The sequence below is a fragment of the Corvus moneduloides genome, chromosome 4, assembly GCF_009650955.1.
Source record: "Corvus moneduloides isolate bCorMon1 chromosome 4, bCorMon1.pri, whole genome shotgun sequence".
NCBI classification, from domain to species: domain Eukaryota; kingdom Metazoa; phylum Chordata; class Aves; order Passeriformes; family Corvidae; genus Corvus; species Corvus moneduloides.
In genome coordinates this window covers 62,516,062-62,541,398 of record NC_045479.1, presented here as the reverse complement: position 1 = coordinate 62,541,398, position 25,337 = coordinate 62,516,062, and the positions used below count along the sequence as shown (strand labels likewise).

At 38.8% G+C, this 25,337-nt stretch overlaps 1 protein-coding gene across 4 annotated transcripts; it reads left to right on the top strand.

Annotated features, from left to right (window-relative positions):
* The first annotated feature begins 15,065 nt into the window (after positions 1–15,065).
* Positions 15,066–24,858, top strand: ARMC10 (armadillo repeat containing 10). Of its 4 annotated transcripts, none has more exons than XM_032107513.1 (6): positions 15,182–15,299; positions 16,868–17,013; positions 18,837–18,971; positions 20,251–20,427; positions 21,436–21,507; positions 22,685–24,858. In XM_032107513.1, the coding sequence occupies exons 2-6, from the start codon at positions 16,897–16,899 to the stop codon at positions 22,934–22,936; spliced, it is 753 nt and encodes a 250-aa protein (XP_031963404.1). In that variant the 5' UTR covers positions 15,182–15,299; positions 16,868–16,896; the 3' UTR covers positions 22,937–24,858. The 4 variants fall into 4 exon arrangements, with proteins under 4 accessions (XP_031963403.1, XP_031963404.1, XP_031963405.1 ...); XM_032107514.1 differs by lacking the exon at positions 15,182–15,299 and adding an exon at positions 15,308–15,451; XM_032107511.1 differs by lacking the exon at positions 15,182–15,299 and adding an exon at positions 15,359–15,669.
* Positions 24,859–25,337: the final 479 nt, after the last annotated feature.

Sequence of the window (25,337 nt, the reverse complement as noted above, 5' to 3'; positions counted from 1 at the left end):
CAGAACTGTAGCTCGGGTAAGTTCGAATGGAAAGGTTCATCACATCTGTAGCCTATAATTGAACAGACAGTTCAACTCAGTTTGCCAGCTGAAAAAATGTCAAAGGAAAAGAATCTCAGAATTATTTTCAATCTCTAAAAGAAGATAGAAAAATAGTTTTGCAGCAACATTAAACCATCCACAAGAGCTTCAAAAGAATGGCACAAGTAGGCTATATGATACATATCAACATAAAAACGCATGTAGCTAATCTAAATATCAATAGCACACTGATTTAAATGTTTCATGCTTAAAAAGAACTACTGTGTATCTTCAGAGCTAGAAGAAACAGCTTAATAAATCAATGTTTTCTAAAAGCCCTTGTAGACTGTCATACATGATTCATCACAACTAGTTTAAAATAGCACTGAGTAGATGTAATTAGACATAATGTTTGATTTCGAGCCTACAGAAAACATTAATCATCAACAAAAATGGAAAATAAAAAGTTTATAGAGACACAAATTGTATTTAGTGTCTTTGATATGTAAGATAAAGGCAAATGGATGGCAATCAACATACTGATATCCCAGCCGATATAATCAACACTAGATAGGAATCAGTTAAATAACATGACAGGAAAGGCAGTTTGTATACAAGACGTAATTCTATCACAACTGTTCTTTACATATTTTTAGCTCTAAACACAAGAAACATTATGATGATTTTAGTTTTATACTCAAATACATAAGGAAAACAAAATCATAGAAGGATTTAACATATCTAAGTACAACACCCATAAAGGAGGTGACGTGACTGTGTATGATTTATTTTGACTTGCTTTCTTTATTAGCTGCCAAAGTTCATTATGATACTGGACTAAATTCTGTCACTAAACAATTTGCGTGCTGGTATCATTGAGAATGTTATTTTATCCTGTGATATAAAAGCCAAAACCATGACCAAAATACTTTTTATTCTTGGCCAGTTGTTCTTTTCCATCACCAATCTAGAAAGTAAATTGTTCTCACTCATAATTACACAGTCATTTTCTAAACCAAAAGAAATCACTCTGAAATTGTTATAGGCTGCATCAACAATTTCAATCATGTATTATCCTATTAAATAATAAATGCATTGTAGTCTCAAAACATCAAAATACAACTTTTTTTTTGAAAATAAAAACATTTTCCTTTTCTTATTACGCATTTGAATTTGATTAAAGTGTAGGCTAGAAAAGAGTCAATCAGTAACATTCTCCTGCTTCAGAAATACTGTGCCAGGAATCAAAAACTTTTCTTGGGATCTTGCCTAGTTGTAGCAGAGGAGTTTTTTTCTCATGAGAACACTTCTGAGCTGTTTTCAGACTCTTCATGACAAAACAGACGAGTAAGAGTTGGGATGCAGGTGATTCCTAATGAATCAAGTACACTTTCACACTAGCACTAAACCTCTCACATGGATCATAAAAGCTTTTAGTTTTCCTGCCCCACTTCTCTGCTTAGAGGAGCATAGAGTCATATTGAGAAATATATTACTGACCTGAAACTATTGCAAAATGCTGCCACAAAGGGAATTAACCTCCAAACGCTCAGTCACATGTACTTCCATGCGTAGAATCGGGAAGAACTAAGATGCTTTTTTTACATCCAGAAGGACTCTGATTTGGCAGTAGAATCAAGTACCAATTACTTGTGAACACCACATTAGTATCTTGGACCACACTTAGTTTTTGGGGGCTTTTTGATTGGTTTGTTGCTGTTGTTTGGTTTTGTTGGTTGTTTATTTTTTTTGTCATTGACCCTCTTGTTGGAGGCCAGTAACTAGCAGTTTAGTCTAGGGGTCAGTACTGGGTCGAGTCATGTTTAACATCTTCACTAATGACCTGGACAATGAGACAGAGTGTACTCTCAGCAAGTGTGCAGATGACACTGAACTGGGAGCACAGTGTCTGATACACCAGAGGGTCATGCTGCCATCCAGAGGGACCTTGAAAGGCTGGAGAAAGGGGGTCCATGAATTTCAACAAGCAAAATCCTACATCTGGGGAGGGACAACTCAAGGCACCAGTACATGTTGGGGGCACCCATCTTGAAAACAGGCTGTCAGAAAATGACCTGGAGGTCCTGGTAAACACCAGGTTGAACCTGAGCCTGTGATGTGCGCTTGTCACAAAGAAGACGGGTGGTATCCTGGGCTGCATTAGGAGGAGTGTTGCCAAGAGATCCAGAGAGGTGATCTTTCCCCTCAGCACTAGTGAAGCCACACCTGGAGGACTGTGTCCAGTTCTGGGCTTCCCAGTACATGAGAGACATGGACATATTGGAGAGAATCCAACAATGAGCAAAAAGATTGCTAAAGATTGGAGTGTATTCCTTATAAGTGAAGGCTGAGAGCTGTGACTGTTCATTTGGAGAAGGCTCAGGGGGCTCCTAGCAAGGTATACAAATACATGATGGGTGCAGGGGCAAAGACGGAGCCGAGTTCTTTCAGTGGTGCCCAGTGACAGAGAAGACAAAAGGCAACAGGCACACCCTGAAACACAGGAGGTGCCATCTGAACACCAGAGAACCCTTTTATACCATGGGGGTGACTGAGCACAGGTGGCCCAGGGAGATTGTGGAGTCTCTGTCCTTGGGAGATATTTATTCAAAAGCCATCTGGCCACTGTTCTGGGCAAACAGCTCTAAGTGGCCCTACTTGAGCTGGAGGTTAGACCAGGTAACTCCAGGGATCCCTGCCAATCTCAACCAGCCTGTGACTCTGTGACAATTATCTCAGTGGAGTTGGATTCTGTCATTCTATATATCTAACCACATTTGAATTCCAAACTCATTGGCTATATTATGGCATTTCACACACAATATAAACCATTCTATGGCATTATAGCAATGCTCAGTCATATGGATATCGCTGGGCCTGGAGAGCGGAATGAAGGAAGGAAGGCTGCATTTGCAGTAATTTCACAGATCTCGTATTCACATTTCTTCATTATAGCTGAACATACAGAGGAGAACATAGGTGACAAAATGGGACAACAGCAAAGCATAGAATGAAGATCAGTTTGAAGAGAGAATTACAATTAAGAAAAAGAAGTAGTACTTACTGATACTTTAACGCTAGGCCAGTGAAAAGAACAGCAGCCTCAAAGATTCGAACATAACACACATGGATGTCACTTCTGCATAATAGTTACCACATGCTTACATTCTAAACCGTCCCATATCCATAACCATTTTCAGTACTGGATTACTACATCATATGCTGAAATATCTGATAAGCAACACTTAAAATGTGCAATTCTAAGTATGAAGAAGAAACCAGAAAGGAACACAGTTAATAACATCCCTCGTCACTTTTCCTAAAGCAAATTTTATATAAGAAAACATTTATGCTTGTAATGTAATTTCTGTTATAACTGCACAGTAATACACTAAAGCAATAGTTTAAACTTGATACGGTAATTGGCTGATAGCAAAAATACAAAAACACTTTCTAATTTTATCCCGTGTCCTGTCACTGAAGAGAATTTTTTCTTACACATTTGCAAAGAACTTTGCACTTAAGATATGTACGTTAATAGTAAGATGTTAGCGTGAAAACACAGCAAAGATGCCACTGGGGTTTACAGAAGAGTATGTCCCCATTAGCTACACAACTTTCCATACGCTGTAATTTCATTAGCTACAGAGAGAAAAATCAGGTAGGAAAATTGCTAATAATGTGTCTGCTGAGATGCTGTGCCAGCTAGCACGCTGTCCCGAGCACCAGGCAATCTTCTGCCTGCTCCGAATGGGGGTGGATGGAGCCAACCCCAGTGCAGGAGGGCAGGCGAAGCTTCGGGTCAGGTTCACCTTGCCCAACGACGGCAAGGGTGCGAGAAGGAGGTAGGAAAGAAGAGCAGGAACTTCTTTGTGAGGGGCAAGGATTCATTGGAAAGCAAAATCCACAGAGAAAAGCCGAAGAAACATGGCTTGCAGGGAGTTTTGTACTCTCACGATCAGGGCGTGGAAAACACACAGTAACCAATGGAACATCAGCCAGAGGGTGTTACCGAGGTGGGGAGAAGGAATTACAGCACATGGGAGAAGGGGTAGGCAGGGAGGAAACAAGGACCAATTAACAACCAAAGAACATAGAACTCTCTGGAAATACAACCAAAAATGAGAAATAAGGGGAGGGGAGGGCTGTGGCCAATGGTAAGGCACGGATTTATGTATTTTTCACAGCCTTTTGAATGCTCAGGGCTTTTGGGCTGGGGCAGCATCAAACCAATGGACCTTTGGGTCCACTTGATCCCGCTGTTCCTGGCTTTGGCCATCGTTCACCACAACATGTGTCTCTTCCCACTGGCGTTATTTGCATAGGTAATACCTTCAGGGAATTTTCCTGCTCCTCAAAGTATGCTGCTGTTCAACAAGCTATCTCTGTTCACTGCATGTAAACTTCTTAAAACAGCTTTAAAAAGTCAGGTTTTCTGGCTTTATGTTCTTACCATAGAATTTTTGAAACTTGCTACAGCCATGATAATTTTAAAGATATTTAGGTGTTTCAGAATGCAATTGGAGTTTACAAAGATTTTTTAAGGTACAGAAATGTGTAGGCCCTTTTCAATACCAAGTTCTTCTTGTACATCTCTTCAAAGACCTGCATCCATGACAAATATAGTTGGCTCCACCATGGGCTTCTCTAACCAAAAATCTGTTTAATTTGGACATGTGGATCATTTCCTTAACTTCAAACTCCACCTAATTTAAAACTCTGTGTCAAGACCACAGCAGCCACCTTTAAAACACAGCAATCGTTTTCTGTCGATAACTCAACATCAGGGTACTGTGGTACCACTGACCTTTTTTAGGAAACTGTAATTTACCAAGCAAATGGTTTCCATCTGGCCCTGAGGACAGATCTTGTCCAGCCATAAGTATAAACTGACTTTTTTTTTTGCACAGGAGCAGAACAGAAAGATGCAATAAATGATAGTGTGCTAATAATGATATTTACTAAATACTCAGTAATTTTGAAATGATCCACCAGCAAACATCATCTACAGTGCCAGAGACAATCAAGTTTGCTAACCATAAGTTCTAGAACTTGGAAAAGTCCAGGCATGCTTTATTTTCCAAGTCTGTGAATGCTCAGAGCAAACACAGATTTGGCCTGGAGGAGACAACAGCCAGTAACAATCCCCTGTTGAAGGAGACGGTATCTACATACTGGATCCACCAAAAAGAGAACATGAGGATTCAGAGGGAGAGAAAGGAAAAGAGAAAAGAGCTCTGCCTTTCTGCAGCAAATGGTTAGGCACTCAGCTAGAGAAAACCTCTGCTCTGTCTTCTAAACAGAAGAGCTCGTTCTGCATTTCCCATACTGAATAAAACAGTGACAGCTCAAGAAAAAAATCAGGTGACAGCCACACTGTCTTGGGGTGACTTTATGATACGTATCCCATATCGCTGCCCTATGCCCAGAAATTAATTTTTGTGCCTTTCTATGCCTTTAAACTGGGCCTGAGAGGGGGAAGGAAAAACTGAGCAAAACCTTTTCAAAGCAGTTTGCAGCTTGTTCAAGGTCACACAGAGATAGCGACTTTTTTTTTCCCAGCTGCAGCAGGGGAGCGAGGAAGCGCCCGGCTTGCGGCTGCCCAGTCAGCTTTTGGCCAGTTGTTCAGCTTCTTTTTCTCCAGAGAGAGACTGAGAGTTCAACTTTTTTCCTTCCCTGGAATTTCAGATTTTCTCCCTTTTCTGCTGGACCACTCCAATATCAGAGCACATCAGGAGGACTTTCTACAGGGCACAGAGGGCCTGGCCCTGGGCCAAGCCCCAGCTCCGAGGAGACCAAAGGGAGGACTCTAACGCTTTCCCAGAATTTTTCTCCACAGTGAGATTTTATTATTTAGCATTATTATAATATATATAATATATAATATATATATAATATATATATATTATATTATATATATATATAAAGTAGATATATATAAAATATAATATATATAATATATATCCTTTTCCTGTGTGTTTGTTAAATAAATAGTTTTTATCTCTTTCACTTTCCTTTGAGGAAAATTTATTTTCCCCGAACCTGGTGGGGGAGGGGTGGTGGTGACCTGCCTTCTCTCAGACGATATATTCCTACATTTGGCCAAACCAGAACACACACAGATTTGCAATTCTCTCTGGATCAAGGGAGATGCAATTTTTAAAATACAAAATGGATGCATTTCAGCAGGCTTCCTGCTTTTCTGTAATAATTTTTGTTCCCTCTGCACTTTACACATAAATAAAGCCATTATTTTGAAGCTTGTCCCAAAGTTCCACAGTCCTAGCTGCCAGCACACATCCCAGGGCATGGCAAATTACACCAGAAATGTATGTTTAGGTGACTTATTTGTGCCCAAAATGTCTACAAAAGTATATACAATATAAAAGTACAATTTAAAAATGACTCAGTTATATGCATTCTAATCAAATTATGGAAGTCAAACCAATCAGTGCAACTGCTATTAAGAATGTACAGAATTTGAGACTGTGAGACTATTATTCCCTGAGAATGCCCTGGTAAGTTCCAGAAGCAAGACATCTTTAGCCAGCCCAGTCTAGTCAGACTAAAATTTTAAGTATTTTAAGATACCAGTTTTTCTTCTTTCTTACTTTGATTTTCACTCTATCCTCACCTCTCATCATGCATTCCATCTAATTGAAGCCAACAAGTCTGTGATCCCTCCTGTTTTATCCCTATCACTGCAATCTTCACCTCCCAGAAAAGCATCCCAACTCTTTCCACCCCGTTCTTCCGACATACACTCCATTGCCCTAACACCTCCCAACCAGCATCACTGTTCAGTGTTGAGAGAAGAGTACCAGCACCATCTGTCCTAGCAAAGAATACAGGGACCTGTCTCTCCGGGCACTCATGGCATCAAGCTGTCACAGCTCAACCAGTGGATGGAATCCTGCAAAAAGACAGCTGGATAAATGGTTGGACCAAGAACATTTAATTTATACAGCATAGCTTTCTATTATATACTGTGCATTTTCTGTCTCATACAGAGCAGCTACCTAGACTTACATGGTTTTTTTCCTTGTCAGTCTACACCCACATGTTCCACTTCTGTATTGTAGGAACCCAGAGTGCTGAGAATATTTATCTGCCTGTTTTAAAGGGTTCTTAGCCCCCTGAACAGCACTGTTTTAGCCTCCAACCTTGGAAAAAATTACCAGTGATCAAACAAGAACTAGAAAATACAGTGGTGTGAATTAGGTGATAGACTACTATGTAAGATTGTCACAGGGTGAAAAATTTAGAGGTTTTGGGCTTCTCTTTGTACTAAATAGATAAGAGTAAAAAATATCAAAATGGAGGATTGTTGTTGTTCTGTAAACCTTCTTCTCCCTCTTCTACTACTCCATGCAGTAAAAGTAGTTTGGAATGATTGGATAGAGAATTCTGCAGTTCCTGCCCATGTTACTGAATAATTGGTAGGAAAGTGAAAATAATATACGTTTTTAGTAACTATTGGTTAAATTATCTTTAAAAGGCTGTGTAAATCTTGATAATTAGAGACTTCTCTCCTGCTTTCTGTGCTCTATGCTGTATCTGGGTCATGCTAGTGGCTCTGTTCCTCTGATAAGACTTAATAAACAACTATCCGGCAGCATTGAAACTCAAGGAAAAGTCTTGGTTTATCTTTGAAAACTCCTTGCAAGGACTTGTAGAAAATTCTCTCCCATCAGGAGGGATTTGATTTATGGCATGGTTCAGTGTCATGTATAATAACTCTTAATATTTGGACATTTAATGGACTTATCCTATAGCCATTTTCTGTTACAGTGGGGATTCTGTAACACACGTGTACCAAACCAGGAGTCCTGTGGAAAGGAAATATATATGGACAGTTTCTTGGTAGATGTTTCAGAGATGTTTATTTCTCCAGCCGCATGGCCGGGGCTCTGCCGAGGAACTGAGGCAATCACGGGACCAAGGGTCCTTCTGCCCGCGCAGGGAACACAAACCAACCCATGGGGAACGAGGCTGACCAGGGGCAGGGAAGCCCCGTGTCTGTGCCCTCAGGGCCCCTCTCCCAGGGCTACATGGCGGGGGGAGGAGACCCTGACAATCTTCCACTGGCTTTTTTCTCATCCCTTTTCAGCAAATTATATTTTATCCATCCTCTGACTTGTAAAACAGAATGAGTACTTTAATACAGTTTCTGACCTGAAGTAAAATCCACAAAATTCTGCAATTTGCTGTAACACACAAAGCAGTCAAGCTCAACAATATAAACTTCTGAATACAACTGATGTTTATTATGTATAATTTAAATAAAGTACACATTGATAATATTTTTCAGTAGCAATTCATTCACACATTTTAATAAAATTTCTACCTGGTTGTAATTTTCTGAAGTATCAAGCAATAAAAATTTTCTTGCTTCCACCGCCATAGAGTCCTGCTGATGTCATCTGTACTTTATTACAGTACAGACCTGCACTTACAGGAGGACGTTTGAGTGTTTGTAGAAAATAATTTAAAAGTGCCAGATACATTCATTTACTTAAGTGGTATTCATATTTCCTTGGCAATACAAAACCCCCCAATGTAACAGAATGCAAATTCAATTTGTATCTTACCAATTTTAACCTTTGGTAAAAGTCCCATTTTCCTTCCAGGCTAAGCAATAAGAAATAATTAGATTCAGAACAAAAATGTATTTCAAATGAGTCATATATTGCTGATATATTAAAATACACTGTCTCTCTGTATCTGACTTGCTGAATGAATTAGACTTTCCATGGCTACTTTCATTTGCCAAAATCTCCCGTGTTTCATATAAAAAAAAATCATATACTCAGGAGAAATTATAAATGGAACATGCCATTGTTTCAGTCCAACTTCTGTGATAATTAAACAAAACTCTTAGCTGAGACAATCTTAGAAAGGCTGCACTGAAGAAAAAATGAATAATCTTCCATGTCCCTGTTGTATAAGACAATAAGATTAAAAAAAGGTGGTGGGTTTGCATTTTTTTTGCAGGAGGGGCTACTGTATTAGGAAAGTATTTGTCGTAGAAAGGATTAAGAAGTACTGGAATAAACTGCCTGCTGAGATTCATGTGTGTCCAGCACCTGTGATTTTTAAAATGACTAAAAACACCCTGGACAAACGTGCACCAAGGTTAACCACAGCACAGCTTGAAAATATTCAGCTCCTTTCCAGTTCTGTGATTCATAGTAAGGATTTACACCAGTGTTCCTAACAGAGTTGTACCTCCTATGTAATAAGCACGGTATGCTTTTCAAAACAAAATAGCCCAGCTTACCTAATTCTAAATGGACGGTCATCAAATTTTATACACATCACAAAGAAATCAGTGGACGTGTTTATTTATTGTGATTATCCTATTTTAAAACATATTTATGTAAAATACCCATTTTTCAAAGGAAAATTTGGATTACATAAAGTATGATCTTCCTAATTCCAAGCACAGAAGACCAAAGAAAGAGCATAAGAGAACACAGATTGTTTACTTTCAGACCTAAATGAAAATTGTCCTTTTATTTCTGGGTATACCACCATATTCCTCACAAACAGAGCTGATTAAAGTACAGAAATGACAGGTCTGGAACAGGCAGAAACTCAGAACTGACTGGTTTTAGTATATAATAACATTAGAGAAAATTAATACCAAATCTAAGTTTCTCTCTTTATGTTGTTGTGTTAAAAACAACCTTTTCCTCCCACAAAGAACAATAAATATTGCTTTGGTAAAAGATTTTTCCTGAGGTATGTGAAAAATACATATCATTACCCCAAATAAGGCTTAATTAAGTTTCTGCTGTAAAAGTCCCATTCTTTGGCACATAATTCTTTAGTCATCTAAAAAGATAATTTATGGCAGTACACAAAGTAGTGCTGTTTTATAAATGTTTTTAGTCACACAAAAAAATTAAATCTTGTCTTTTCCATGTTGACTATTGCCAATTAGAGGATCTAATTTAAAGTGATGAACATTCAAGCATAACTTTGTTTGTATAGTTAGAAGTACTTCACTACCAAATGGCACTTCTGTTTTTACACAGAGAAGTTAAAGCAAAAGTTAAATTAGCATACAAACCAGAACTAGTTTGTGTGCTTGAAGGAAAGCTCAAAACTGAAATTCAAGCTTTCATCCCTCATATCCATTCTTCTATTGATCAGCTGTATTCAGCTATTTAACATAAATACTTCAGTTACTCTTTGCAAAAATTGTTTCAAGACTCATTGTTATGTCAGCCATTTACCATATGATTCTAACTGGTATTTTAATAAACCTGTCTGAACTTCTACAGAACCAAAACTTTGTAACACTATGGGCTAAGAATATCACTGTGAAAGAAAATATGATCCTTTGAAAGCACAAATAGCAATTGGCCTCAGAAAATACTGGGGATTATCTCACATATTGCTCTCATATTTCCTGAGAAAATCTATGAGAGGATTTGACTGCAACAAGTTTGTATATGTATACATGTACTGTGTAAATCAACCATTCCACTCTTGCACTGATCTGAATACTAATTGAATAGTTTGCAAAAGAGGAAACAGCTGAAATGCAACTGCTGTGAACTCAGGACAGCTGTACTAGCAGAAGATAAAATTGAGTACAGTTACAAAGAGGTAATTAAGAGAAAAATCCAGTCACTTTGCATGCCAACTTACTGACTCAATTGTTTAGTGAGTGGATCCAAAGATTAAGGATTTATTATTCACATCCTATTGAAAATTTCAACCACAAAATTGCACAGAATATTAAAGCAAGAAATACTACATTATTTTCTAAAATTCCAGTGTAAACAAAACTAAACCCTTGGTTTTTTTTAAATCTCATGTTATGCTCTCTTCATTTACAAGGGTGAAAGAACGCACAGAGAACAGAAAGCATGAGAAATATCTCACTTAATGATGCAGTGCTTGAGGGCCATATCCCTGGTTCATATAGGTAAATATACTGTGGACAACAATGAAGTTAAAACAATTAACATCACCTCAGTTTTGATTACCGCAAAAGTAAGCATTTAATATATCAACTAAACAAAAAGGAGCACTAAGTGGAGGTTATATTCATTAAATATTCTGTAGATAGAAAAACCCACAAACAAACAAACAAAAACCCAACCCCCTCCAAACCCAAAGATATAAAAATAAAATACTTTCTATGTTTTTAGAGCTACTGTCTTACAGTATTTGCAATATCATATGCCATTAATATTTGCAAAAAAACCAGTATCATCATTTAAGTTGCAGTGTACTTAGTAGATGCTGTATCATTAGCATGTTTTAAAAGTCCAAGTGCAATATTATAAACCACATAGCACACACACTGGGAATAATTTAGTATGTATCATAAGGAAGCATCTAATCCCTTTGCCATTATTTCTCTGAGCTTTTCCTCTAAAAATGTGAGTGGATCTTCTGGATGAGCAATAAATACGCCACAAATCAGCACCCGCGAAAAGAAACTGCAAATTAACTCCTTGTATTAACAGCAAAGTAGCACCTAGTTATGAAGCTGCTTAAATAAACAACAGTTTACCAGAATCTTTTAAAGTACTGAAAAACAGAGGCATTTCTTTTTATCATTTCCCTTTCATTCAATTTTTAAAGGTAATATTGCATGTCTCAGCATGTTTCCATTGCTAGACTTCTAATTACTGGGTATAGCATAGTAAAATATGTGGCATTTCCTTAGCAATTCCTACTAAGAATGGCATTGCTTTTAGTGTGCATTTAAAAAAGAATATATATAAGATTGGATAATTTTATTTACTTAATGAGAAACAGAATTTAAAACAAGTTTAATATTGTGAGGTAAAGAGTATGTTGAATGGTACATTGGGCAAAAATTGATCTTGTAACTAATACTGAAAACAAAATGCAGCTTAAAAAATATTTGCTTTTCAAGATTGTTTTATCATACAATTTTACATTATCTTTTAGTAACAATGCACAATAACCAATGAACCATTTTTCTCATTTGTCCTTTAGCTATCGTCAGCCAAAGGATGCGGATCATTTACTTTTGGAGTTTGAGCTCGCATACAGCAAGAACATTCCAAGTATATTAAAGTATATGGGCAAATTGCAGTTATTTAAGTGAATATTTAATGGAAACTATAAACAAAAAGTTCTTGTGCCTGGTAAAAATGTCAAAATGTGGCATGCAATACTACTTTCCTTTCAAGACATGGCCTCTTGCTGTTATTAAATAATTGTGGAGCTTGTGCTTGAATCCTTTTCAGGAAGTATGGTGGAATGACAAAGTAAAAGAGGAAGGCTCTAAATCAAACCCATGTTGTGGGTAAAGAGCAAAATTCACGCACAACATAGGGGCAAGAAAAGGCACCCTGTCAAGTGGGCCCTTGCCCCGCAGAGGCAGGGAGCAGGGCAGATAGGTAGAGGGAACAGCTCTAGAGGCCCTCCACACTTTAATCAGAATACTGTGTAGAAAGAGAATCAGACAATAATGAAAATGGGAGGGATCTCCGAAGGGTGTTGAACAGAAGTTGCTGGGATGCCCCATTACTGGAAGTGTTCAGAGTCAGGCTAGACAGGATTTTGAGCAGGCTGATCAAGTGAAAGAAAGGTGTCCCTGCCCATGGCAGGGTGGTTACACTAAATGCTCTTTGAAGGTTCCTTCCAACCCAAACTGTTCTGTATTTCCATGAATCTAAGTCAAGACCAATATGAAAAGGTGAAGACAAAATGAAAGTCCATTGTCTTCACTTTAGACATCAGAATATTTACAACACTAAAATCAACACACCAATTCCAACCTTAGCATATTTTTATTCTTCTTAACAGAAATGTAATTTGCAAGGTGTGGCTGACGGTTGACTATGTTAAAAAAATATAAATGCATCACTTATCATTGTAATTCATGACATGCAATATTTTAAATAATAAACAGCTACATTGTTTTCATCACAAATTTTCCTATGGGCAGATTCCCAAAGCCATTCCCAACGTTGGCCAGCTACTCCCTCTGCTGGATTAACCCAGTACGTGACTGCCATATTTTATTTCCAGGATTGTTTGCCTTTCTCCGCTCCTTTTTCAAACAAACAGGGAACTTCTTCTGCTTTGGGTGTTATAAAAGTTCTCCAACACAAGAAATCCAGAATATCCAGTGATATACTGGAACGCAATGCCTCAGTTTAACATTTGAGAATGTTACTTACTTAAATAAGGAAGGAATTGTAACACCCGGTCTTGCAATCCTCATTCAAGTACTCTTCAGTGATGCTTGGACTAGGTGTAAAACTGGAAACAATCATGTCAACTATGCCAAGCAATTAGATCTGTACAAGTCTGGATATTTCTATTAGACTTCTACAAGTCTCTCAGCAATCTGTAAACATCCATCAACAATGTTGTCACCCATTCCTCTTAAAACCACTTTAGCCATTTACCCTTCATGGCAAAATTAATTTGGGTCACAGGGCAGAAAAAGGCCAACTCTTCATCCATATTTAATTCTAACATTGTAAGAATACACCTACTAACTACAGTGAAGTTGTCACACATGAGTGTTTGCAGGATTACAGTTTACCTGACTTTTGATGAATATTGTTTAAAAGTAAATCTGGATCAGAACAGATAGAAATTAGACAGGAAGGAAATTCTCAGATGCAGCAGGGAACCTGAAATTATTTGGACAAGATTCCTTGGACTCCAACTGGTTTGGACCATGTCCATAAAAAGACTTAAGCAAATGGCCATTTTAGAACTCTATATCCTTAATTTTGAGACTATGTGTTTAAGTGTTCAAAGGTCTCATCTTAGCTTTGATGTTCCTTAATAAAAGGACCAGTATCATCTCATTTATCTTCACACCAAGCACACTGTAACTTCATAAAGAAATTAAAATATAAGAACATTAAATAAGAAATATGGCTAGATATCAGCAAGCAACAACCTCTAAGAAACAAGAAAAAAAAAGGATAAGATCTTACAGAGGATAATTTTTAACTGGTTCTTTTAAAAAGAATCTTCCTTTAATCTTATCCTTAATTCTTTGTTTTTTAGTTCATTAACTTAATGGCATTGCTGCTATAATGCTGTTATAGCTATAATGCTATAACTTTTGCTTGGAAATGTAGATATGAGCTGTTTTTTAAGTGCTGAATCAAGGAATACACCTCATTCAGACACATCTTATATTTTGGTTTTCTGTGCTCAGAAAGCAAAGAATGATCTAGAGACAGACTCCCAGGAGAAGTACTCAGTCAACATGGCAGCAACGCTCTGTAATTATTCTAACTGGCTCAAGATTTCTTTATTAGTATTTCCATGGAAATCCTGGCTGTAATAGCTGGTTGCAAATGGGATCTATTTTGGTAGCTTAAATATATCAGGATATCTCTTAAACTTGCATTTATGCATTGTGCCTTTTTTTGTTTGAAGGAAACTGAAAAACAGCTGCTGCAGATTTGGTAACAAGCAGAGGTGAACGTGACAAACAAGGAGGAAACGACAGAAACACAGAGAATCACCTTACAAATTCTAAGGGCAAACCTACCAACCGTATTTCCCCCACAGTCCTTCATGCTGTGCCAGTTCTACTCTCTGATATTTTATGGAAGTGTACTCCTGTGCCAACAAGAATACCTAATCCACCAGTATCTGAAGCATGATCCGGTGTCATCTTTACGACAGGCCATTAGAAAACATGGATTGCACCCACTGCACTCATGTGGAAGGAATTACCCGTCTGGAATACAGAGGTGCTTCTGTAATTAACACTGAATAACTTAAACGTACCAGGGAAAGAGCCAGTGCAGTTCCCCGGGTTCACCTTCATTTCAATCTTCATTTTGACACAGATTATAAAGCAGAATTGCTTTGTTCTGTCTTGTTTCTGTACTTAAAGTTTTCATAAATCATCTGAAGCATGCTAGTGACAAAACGAGCAAAACAAAATTATGTCCCAGGCGAGCAGAGAGCTGTGTGAGGGGTGTGAGATGCCGCGGCCAGCGCTGAGGGGCACAACGAGCCGGGACCAGGGCTCTGCTGAGGGGCGAGGGGGGGACCCTTCGTGGGGAAGGGTGGCGCATGGCTCCCTGCCACAGATGTTACCGGGGCAGTTTGTGGTCCCACCGGCTGCAGTGGGACCAGGCGGCCGAGCACCTGGACACGCAGCGGGCGGCGGAGGGCCAGGGGCGGCGGAGACGACTGTTCCCCAATCTCGGGATGCCCCCCACTGCCCGCCAGGGGCTGCCATGGCGCAGGACCGCCCTTCCCGTCAGCGGGCCGCCTCCCCGAGCGGGAAGCCTGTTTCGGTACGCGCTGCGGGGCCGGCCCGGCCCGGGAGCACGGGTGATCCTTCATGTAAAACAGAAACCGCATCGCATCGTCGAAACGCAGCGGCGGGGCCTCTCCCGCGCCCCGCACACGGAGCTGTGGGCTCAGCATCCCTGCGGCACCTACGGAGGGAAGGGCAGAGCCGCGGCCGAGCCGCGCCGGATGGGGCGGTGGCTTCTGCGGGCGACGCAGCCGCGGCCGGGGCGATGTGGGAGCCGCGGGGCGCGGCAGTGAGGGCGGCGGCGGCGGCCCTGGTGCTCGGGGCTGGCGCCTGCTACTGCCTGTGGCGGTTGTCGGCGAGCGGGCGGCGGGGGCGGCGGGCAGCGGCTGCCCGGGGCCCGCCGGCAGGTGAGGGGCAGGGCAGGGCAGGGCAGGGCCCCTCCGGTGTGCGGCGGGGCCGGGGGAGGCTCCGCGGGACCCGGGGAGTTCCCAGCCCGCGGCCCTGCAGCGCGGCTCGGGGCCCGCTGGCGGCTTTGCGCCCTGCGAGAGGCGGTGCCACAGTGCTGCGCACCGGCCCTCCACAGCCATGCGGAGGTTTGGAGCACTCTGGAGCGTGGTTTATTTTTAGGAGAGCCTAATTTTCTTTTTTTTTTTTTTTTAAGTGCCCCAAAGCGTACGTCAGATCACTGTGTTGACTTATGTTATTGCAGCTGTGTCCCCCCTATAATCCAAAGCTAAACTAAGTGTTTAGACGAGGATGAAAAACAATTTTGTTTTTGAAGTGAGCTCTTGGATTATCATAATTAACTTTGACCTCTTTTTTTTCTTTACCTCCAAAGAACACTGTTGTTTGCCTGGTGTGATGTTGGCAGTAAAGCTGGGTAACTTAAAGCACTGGTTAGCTTCTCAGGAGTCATCTTCAGTCAGCTATGACTAGTCCAGCAGTCATAGATCGGGTCTCATGGCTCTTCAGCTGGCTAAATAGTTCTGCCTCCAACCTAGCCGAAATGGCCTTTGATGGCATTTGTTGCCCTTTTATAAAGGCCAGGTATTCCATCACATCATCCTGACTCACTCCTCTGTTGTTTGAGTGATGCCATGATCAGCAGTGTTCCCCTAACATTGTGGTTGTTACTTTGTCAAAGGACCTCAGGGTACTAGCACAGTGTCATTCTGGAAGTAGTAGTCTGTAAACTGGAAGTTTTATTTCCTACAGTGCCCGGACAGATTTCCACATTTCATTTCAGGGACACAGAACCACACCCCCCCCCCCCCCCCCCCCCAACCATGTTTGGTGAATATTCCTAATAATTTTGAATAGCAAATTTGCTATTGGTTAAGCAGGAGGTAACACACCTCAATCTCTAATTGTGTGTTCCTTTTATTCTCCACTTTGAGAAGAGGTAATTAGAGGACTCTGGAAAAGAATGAGAATCTTAGTATTGTAAAACAGTCTTTTTACCATGACATGATGGTTGGGCACAAACTTAGAACAGTATGTCCTACAACTGAGAGCTAAATTTCAGCTTTGTAAAAAACATTAAGTAGCAACTAAGTGAAAGGTTTCAAACTTGGTATCAAGTATTTAATTTCTAAACATTGACAGACAGTAGTCCTCCAGTGTCAACCCATACCATGGATGTGGATGCTCTACAGAAACTTATTCATTTGCTCCAGGCCACAGATGATCCATTAATTCAAGAGCAAGCTTTAATCACTCTCAGCAACAGTGCTGCCTTCTCTGTAAATCAAGTGAGTATTGTTCTGTAGAAAACAACGTCCAATGCCAGCCAGTCTGACAGAGGAGAGCTGCTGTTTTGCTAAAGAGTGACACAGGACTGAACACTAGGATAGCTTGTGCTCTAAAATCCATTTAATGTCTTGCCTTAATTTCTGCTGGCCCAAATAATATAATTCACCAGCTTCACAGAATTTGTAGGGAGCTTTGGTGGGTTCAGTCTGGACCGGGCATAGACGGAGACGAGAGATCTCTGAAGTCAGATCTTGGAACGTGCAGTTTATTGCAAAGGGCGTGGGTATAGGGGCACTGCTTAGAGCTGCCAGCTGCAGCTCTGAGCAGGCCCAAGAGAGCAAGAGAGTAAGTAAAGAGAGAGAGAGAGAGCGAGAGAGGAATGAGAGTGAAGAAGTGAGAGTGTAGTAAGAGTGTGTAAGAGAGAGAGTGTAGTAAGAGTGTCTGAAGTCCTGGTTACAATACAATAAATCATCTTCTGTACTGAATATTCTGATTGTCACCAACCAATCTAATACAAGATACAAATCCTATAGCATTTACATACAGCCTATAAGAGTTCTTATATTACCATAGAGTGTTACATCTTAACTTCTAAAAACTACTCTTTGGACCCCTTCTGCTGAGCTAGTAGGGTCTGCTCTGACCCTTGGACCTGCCTGCAAGCAGAGGGTATTGTTCAATCAAGAGGGGATTACCTTCAGTCGGCCATACCATTGTTTTCCAGTTGTTCAGTAACTAAGACTTGGTAATTCAAAGGTGGCTTTCATTTCGATGTCGCTTATAGTTTTCATATTCCCAAAATCTTTTGTCAGGCAATCATATTTATAAGGCTTTCCTGTTTCATCTTCCCCAACAGAATTTATTGAATCATAATATTTGGACCACTTAAAGTCCATACAGAGCCCTGTACTTTCAAAGTGCTGTAAATATATCTTTTGTTGCTTATAATTAATGAAAGGGTTGAACTGGAGGTTAAATACTACCTGGTCCAGATCTAAAATTTAGTGAGATAAACTGTTTTTTTAATCCCTCACGAAGTTATGTGCTGTTTGCACATTAGCTATTTTACAACTATCCAGGCATCATATCTCCAAATCATTTGGACATAGAATGCAGAAAAACTTTTGAGCTGGATGCAGATTTTCATGCCTTTTTAACAGTTTAACCTCCAAGGTCCTACCCTTTTTATTTTGTCCTTTCTGTTACTTATGACAGCCGTCTATTCTGGCTTCTCAAAACTGCTTTCTTAATATAAATCTCATAGAACAGAATGGAACTGGAGCCCAAAGTCCATTGGTCCATTTTCAATTGTTTTGAAAACAGTATTTTTTTTTTCAAAGACAGTTACAGTCTGAGTGAGAAAGATTAAAACACTAATAAAACCAAGTGTAATGGAAAAAGTTTCAGAACCTCTACTATAATAATATGAAGCTGAATCTTGAAGTTCTGTCCTGTTCAGTCAGGGCTTTTAGTTACTGTGATCTGGCTCGGCTGTTCTATAAACTCATTATGCAGTAATTTCCTTTTATTCTTTATAATCCAAAGTGCTTTTAAGCATGCTTTGCAGATGAGATTTTAAAAGCAAAGGTGGTGGGCTGTTGTCAAATAACAGCAACTAATACTTTGTTTCTAAGCAGGACCCTTCTTAGTTTCAGTGGAAGCAATAAAGTAATATCTGCTAATACTCTCTTTAAACAGAGCAGTCAATTCTTGAATTCTTCATTCATATATTTCATTTTTGTTAAAATTGAGACTTTGAGGGAATGCTTCAGCATTTAAATTGAATTTTTAAAAATTTTATTAAATATCTTCTATATTTCAGGATATAATCCGGAATCTGGATGGTGTCTCTGTTATTGGAGGGATGCTCTCCAACTGCATTCCCAAAATTAAAGAAAAAGCACTAAATGCACTTAATAATTTGAGTATGAATATGAAAAATCAGGAGGAGATACAGGTAAGTTTCTTAATGGGAAAAATCAAAGTAACCAAGGCAAAGAGATAGTACAGGACCTTCAGCATATTTGTTAAATACAAGCCACTATGCCAAAATGCTTTGATGATAGACATACAAGTCAGCAGATCTGGATGATTGAAAGGATAACTTAGAAATACATTGCTTCACTGGCACTTACTTTTAAAATAAAAGACAGGAACCTATGCAGTTTGTGTTCAGATTCAGAGAATACTATTAAACAGAGACTGTGCTGCTAAAATTATAGCAAAATTATGTGAGGTAAGATGATTTCCAAATGTGCCTAGAACATCAACAGTGGCTGTTTAATAGAATGGATTGCACACTGAACTTGCCAGGACTCCTTAGATGAGGGAGAAGAAAAGAGGAATTGAGCCCTTGGGTTTGTATGAGACCAATTTTGCAGGTGATACTTCCATCTTAAAAGAATAGTGTGTATAAATTATAACAAGTTCCACTGGTAAATACAGTACCTGCTATGGGTATGAAAGGATTAAGCATCAAGAAAAAAACCCAACCTGTCCCAACCTATCTGATTAATCAATAGACCAAAAAATGTCCAAGCGGTGAGCTGAGGCAGATTTGAAGACTCTTACTAGTTTGTTTCAGTAGCTTGATAAAAAGGTAGCGTGACTGTATGTGGTGGTTTGTAGCATCTTTAGCAATGGGCAATTTTTATTAAGTAGTGCTTGCCAATATTTGTATAGGTGTACATAAGTAGAAAATAACTCCTTTGGTAAGGGCAAAATAATTTTCTCATTTAGGACTCTAAGATTCATTATAGACTGTCATCCAGAAGAAAACTTGGTAAAAATAGTTGTTAATGTCAGTTGTCATTGCTGTTCCTACAGAGTGTTCCAGTAAATGGGCCACATAGTTGGGAGAAAGGATTTCATTTCAAGGCTTGTCCTTAGATTGTTTTCAATAGATGTTAGTTATTTGTAAGTGATTTTTAAAATAACTCCTTAAAGCAGCTGTGTCACTTCTGAAATGGAGTCAAAGCACTTTAAGTTTTCAGACCAAGTTATACTTCAGGAAGGTCAGTGAGCATAATGCTGTGTGGTCTGCTTCTGTCATGCCAATAGAATGTTTGAAATATTCAAAACAAAAAAGTACTTGTTTCCAAGAACCTTCGCCATTCAGCCAGCAATGTTCAGGAAGTATTTATGTTACTGTAGCTAGGCCATTGATACTATTTGTTACAGAAAATATTATTTTATCAAAAATTGTTCTCTCTTTATTTCCTTCCCCATTTCCCCAGGTATTTATTATACAAGTTTGTAGGACTGTTGAGTCAGCTCCCCTGAACTCTGATGTGCAGCTAGCTGGACTCAGGCTGTTGACAAATATGTCTGTTACCAGTGACTACCACCAAAAGATGATAAACTCAATTCCATGCTTTCTTCATTTGCTTTTAGAAGGAACTGAAAGGACACAGGTACTGGGTAGTGTTATTTTTACAAGCCATTTATGAAGCTACTTCACTTGTCTTGTTTCTTACTGGTTTTGTAAAATGGTTAAGACTGTGCTAAGAAAAACTAAATATTCATTAATGATACAGATTTTATGCACTAAAATATGGATCTGTATTAGCTTCACAATATAAATTCAAAAAGGGGGGAGGGAAGGAAACCATGGTAGTGGAACCATTGGGCTGCAGCTCTACCAAAGCAGTGCAGGGTGCACTGTGATTGCCCTGTGCCTTTGCTGTAGCAACTCTAGAATTCTCTTCTGCTCTCAGCATTGCTACTGTATCACAGAGCAAGAACCTGCATGGGAATGGCTTCACTGATGCATGAATCTCTGTAGGGAAAGATGCTGAGCAGGGATCCTAAGTTATGGACTTTTGTTTGCTTATGACACCTCTTGCAATCTTAGTGATTGCAACTGGAAATTGTGCTTATTTGTGAATTATTGTGATATTGAAACAAGCTTCAGTTAGGGACCAAACTCAGCTTTTATTCAAGATGTTGTGGTACTGTCAGTATATGTGGTTGCTCTATCAGATCAAAACCAGTTTTCCAAAACACACATTTCCATTAAACAAAACACACCTATTGTACTTCAGTACAGTCAGTAATATGACCTCTTCCTAGTGTTTAAAGACTAGCACCACAAGGTCCAAGAAAGCATAAAGGTGTATTTGTATATGATTTAGATAATTTTAAATGTAGTACTTAACCACCCTCTTTGTATTTAAAAAAATACTCTGCATTTGGCCTACTGGGATTTGTTTATAGATCTTGCCTTATTTTGATGTTTGAGTCACTCTGAACTTGCTCCTAACATGTCTATACCTTAGTTTTCCCTATGCCAAAATACTCAAGGTGTTAGTTAACCCATTCTACCTTTTCCTTCCCAAGTCAACATTGGCATTATTGATGCCCATTACAGCTGTACTTACTGTTTTAGAGCTTTTAATGAACTTGTACATTCCTCACTTCAGATTCAAGTTTTGAAAGTACTTGTGAACTTATCTGCAAACCCAGCCATGACAAGACATCTTCTCAGACCTCAAGTAAGATTCTTGCTGCTTCATTTTATTTTTAGCATATATATATATGTGTACCTGTTCAGATATTGCATGCACTAGAAGAATCGTAATATATTAGAAATATATATGCAATTCCAGAGCAAATTCTAGACACTACCTGGTTAAAATCAGTAGCTAAGTGCACATTCTTTCATGGGCTGGCTTTATTTCACAGGGTAGTGTAATATGGATCCTGTACTTGTAGAGGAAGAGGCACAGGGCCTGTGCACTTGAAGAGGGTTGTATGTCCTGTGTACCATTCCAAATAATCAATAACAACTTGCAGAAGCCTGTTCTAACCTTCCCTTTCCACCAAAGGGGTAATGAACTTCAGTTTGTAGTATGTATAAGGAACCCAAAACTTCATTTCCAGACACACAGTCAGTATATAGATTGAAAACTATCAAATAGAAGCAGTAAGTGATCCTTCTCAATAGCTGTTTCTATAGCCAACATACTGTACCAAACCCAACCAAATTCCACTGAAATTCCCACTCCTTTACTCAAATAAAGACATAAAACTGTTGTCTCTAAGTGAACTTTCCCTGTGCATTTACTTATTTCTTCATGGAGAACTTTGTGTGACATTTGCTGTGCTGGCCTTGGCACACAGGTTTTTTTCAGTTTCATGTCCTCACACCAAAACAGTCAGGGGCTGGAATGGTGCTGCATCCTTGTCCCCCTCCCCAAAGTAACTTTCTTAAAACATGCAGTGGCTTTTATTTGTGAGCTATCTGCCATGAGCAAAGCTGGTCCTAGATAATGCTGTCTTTTCATTATTAAAACAAGGTTAGGGTAGCTAAATATTCAGTTCATTTTTTCATTTATCAGATACGCTAACGTAAAAACATTCAGGGCAAAATAAACATCACTGAGAAGGAAAGGAGACCTTCTCTTCCAAATGGGAATTTTCCAGACAGACACATTTCGGAGATTGAAAATACAAAGCATTTATTAGCCTGTTGATGCACAGGCCAGTCTTTTCTAAAGAGAACACATGCATACTGTGCAACTTTCTGACAGGAGTTCACAGCATACGAAGTTCTGGGATTTCATACATCTCTGGTTTAGGTGCACATTTTTTTCCATTGTCTAAAGTTAGATTTAGTTACATGTACTTACTGCTGGTGATTAAGTATGAATATATCCTTCAATATCCTAGGTGCCAGCATTGGTGTTACTTTTTGACAACTGTATAAACAGAGATATTCTGGTTCGAGCCCTGGCATTTGCAGCAAACTTGAAAAAGAACATGAATGATGAAGAAGGCACCATGATTGAGGAGTACAGCGAAGCCTCAGTTTTCTTCACGCTCTGCAGGGACTCTGCCCCGTTCGCTCAGAGACTGGCGTCTTTGCTGCATCACCCTGACGCGGAAGTGAAAGAACAAGTTGTGAGAATATTAACACAATAGTGTTGTTTTCTTAAAACAGACTGACCTGATGAAAATATCTAATCTTGGCAATGCTATGCTAAAAAAGCCTGCAACAAGCAAACAATACAACAATGATGGAAAAAACCCTCTCTAAATACTAGCATTTTACTAGGCATGAATTAATTACTACAGAAGAGAATGCAGTGTTTTTAATACAGAGAGCATAACAGATAATTTTTTTACAAGCAAGAGAAAAGCAAAAGCTTAATTATTACTGATAAACCACTGCACAGTTGCTACATTTATGCAATGGGGACAAATAGTTTAAATTTAAAACATGAAAACATTCATATGTAAAATTAACATTTTAAATGGATGAGTGAAGTGAATTAAAATATTCTTCACAATGTCAAAGACTTTTTTTTTTACTTTTAAGTATTTCCAGCTGTTGAATAAATACCTCTTTAGAACTGTGCATTAAAGATTTAGCAATTGGAGATTAGGCATTTGTATTTATCTATTAAATGGGTAAAGGCAAATCTTACAAAATATTAAATAAAAACAACACCAAACTATCATTGCCTTCCTACAGAATTAGTGTTTTCAATGAAAACTGCATACTAAAGTCACCCAGACTAGGTTTTTTATCTTACCTGCATGGAATTTATTCTAAAACTCCATTCTTGTATGCTTAGTATATCCATTCAATTTAGCCAAACTGCAGTGCAATTAACCACAACTGTGAAAGATTTCTACACTTGAACAAAAATTAAAAGGATTTTATATTGCTTTAAAATTGCTACTTTAGGGAAAGCGGACATATTTTAAAAAACTTTTTAGTAGGAGTCAAGGATTATCTGCAACTGCTATTCAGTATTTTCATTCTTATAAAAAAATGTCTACAACAGCAGTATCACACATTTTTACAAAAGCTTCCTATTCTGTAGCAGCCCTTGATCTTCCTTTCCTTGGACATCTTTACTCCTTTTTTTTCCTGCAACTGGAGCATCACCCCCCTAAAGTTTTAGTCATCAATCCAGCATTTATTCAAAATGAAGTGGAATCCATACAAACATCACTGTAAAAGAACCTGAACAGTTTTATTGATTAACAGAAAACATACTGGAAAATACTTCCAAAACCAAATTACTAAAAACTTCCACTACAGAGAAACTAAAAAAGGTGTCAGATGTAAAGGCTAGGAAAGTTTTCTATTTTGTACCATTTTTAAGAGAACTGTATCACCTAAACTGTTACCAAGTGCTTCATCTTTCTAATTTAGTATACTCACTCTGCTCTTAAGAAAACATTACTTTCTTCTCTTTCTGTAATGCAATAGATACTTATTTTCAGAAGGTCACTTTGCATATAGCTAACACTGCAAGAAAAGTATGACCTTGAAACTGTGACGCACCCATGCCCTGATCAATACACGGGTAAAGAAAGCTACATGTATCTAATTTATCCACATAGGTAGTTTTAGCTCACCAGGAATACAGTTAAGGCAGAAATAGAAGTTGGCACCATTCCCAGTCAAAACCTTGAGAATTGCTGCATTGACAGTGAACTTCCCTTTCTCCTTTCCACTGCTCCTAAAACACTGTACAGTTTGTAATAAGCAAGTTACATTACAATCACTTGATGTTTTTCAACTTTTTGTAAATTTAATGGTTTTTTGCTACTGAATTTGACTAAAAAAAATAAAGACTAGGCCAGACACTAAGAATTTACCCCCTCTCCTCTCCTGACAAGACATTAGGACCAGTCTGTTCTAGGTATAGCTCATGCATGGTTTCTTAAGATCAGCAGCAGAGATGTCTAAATGTCCCTTTCCATGTTCTCCAACCTAAAAGTAAGTTTTTCAAATACCATCTTTTTGATAGAGCTGATCTCTTATCCTTTGCTTTGACAGCTGACAGAAAAAAGTGACTTTTTCTAAAAATACATGAGAATATGTTACAGTGTTGTCTCAGTTTTCTTTTTCTGGTATAGAAAGACCTATTTTTAAATGCTTTCTTCACAGAACAATGCTGTTGGGATGTTCTGGAATCATGCAAGGCTTTAAAATTTGTCTTTATGCAAAGATGTCTCATTTTTTTATCACCTACCCCACAACCTTGGTGGAAATCTTATCAGCACCAAGCAAAACATAACAGTCACCATTCTAGGTACAAATGTGAATTAATAGATCCAAACCAAAACGTCATTACTGACATTTAGTTTCTGATCCATGTTAACTCCGTACTTCTCTGTTCTGTGGCTGCTTATCTAGGTATTCTGTATTTTAGTTTCACTTTAAAGTACATAATTTTACAGAATAATCTATTGATGATTATAAAAACAGGAAAAGAAAACAACCCACAACAAAACCAACCTTAATTTTAAACTTGACCTTCAAGGTACTCAAAACTTCTTGCAGCTTGGTGTTCTCCACAGAATT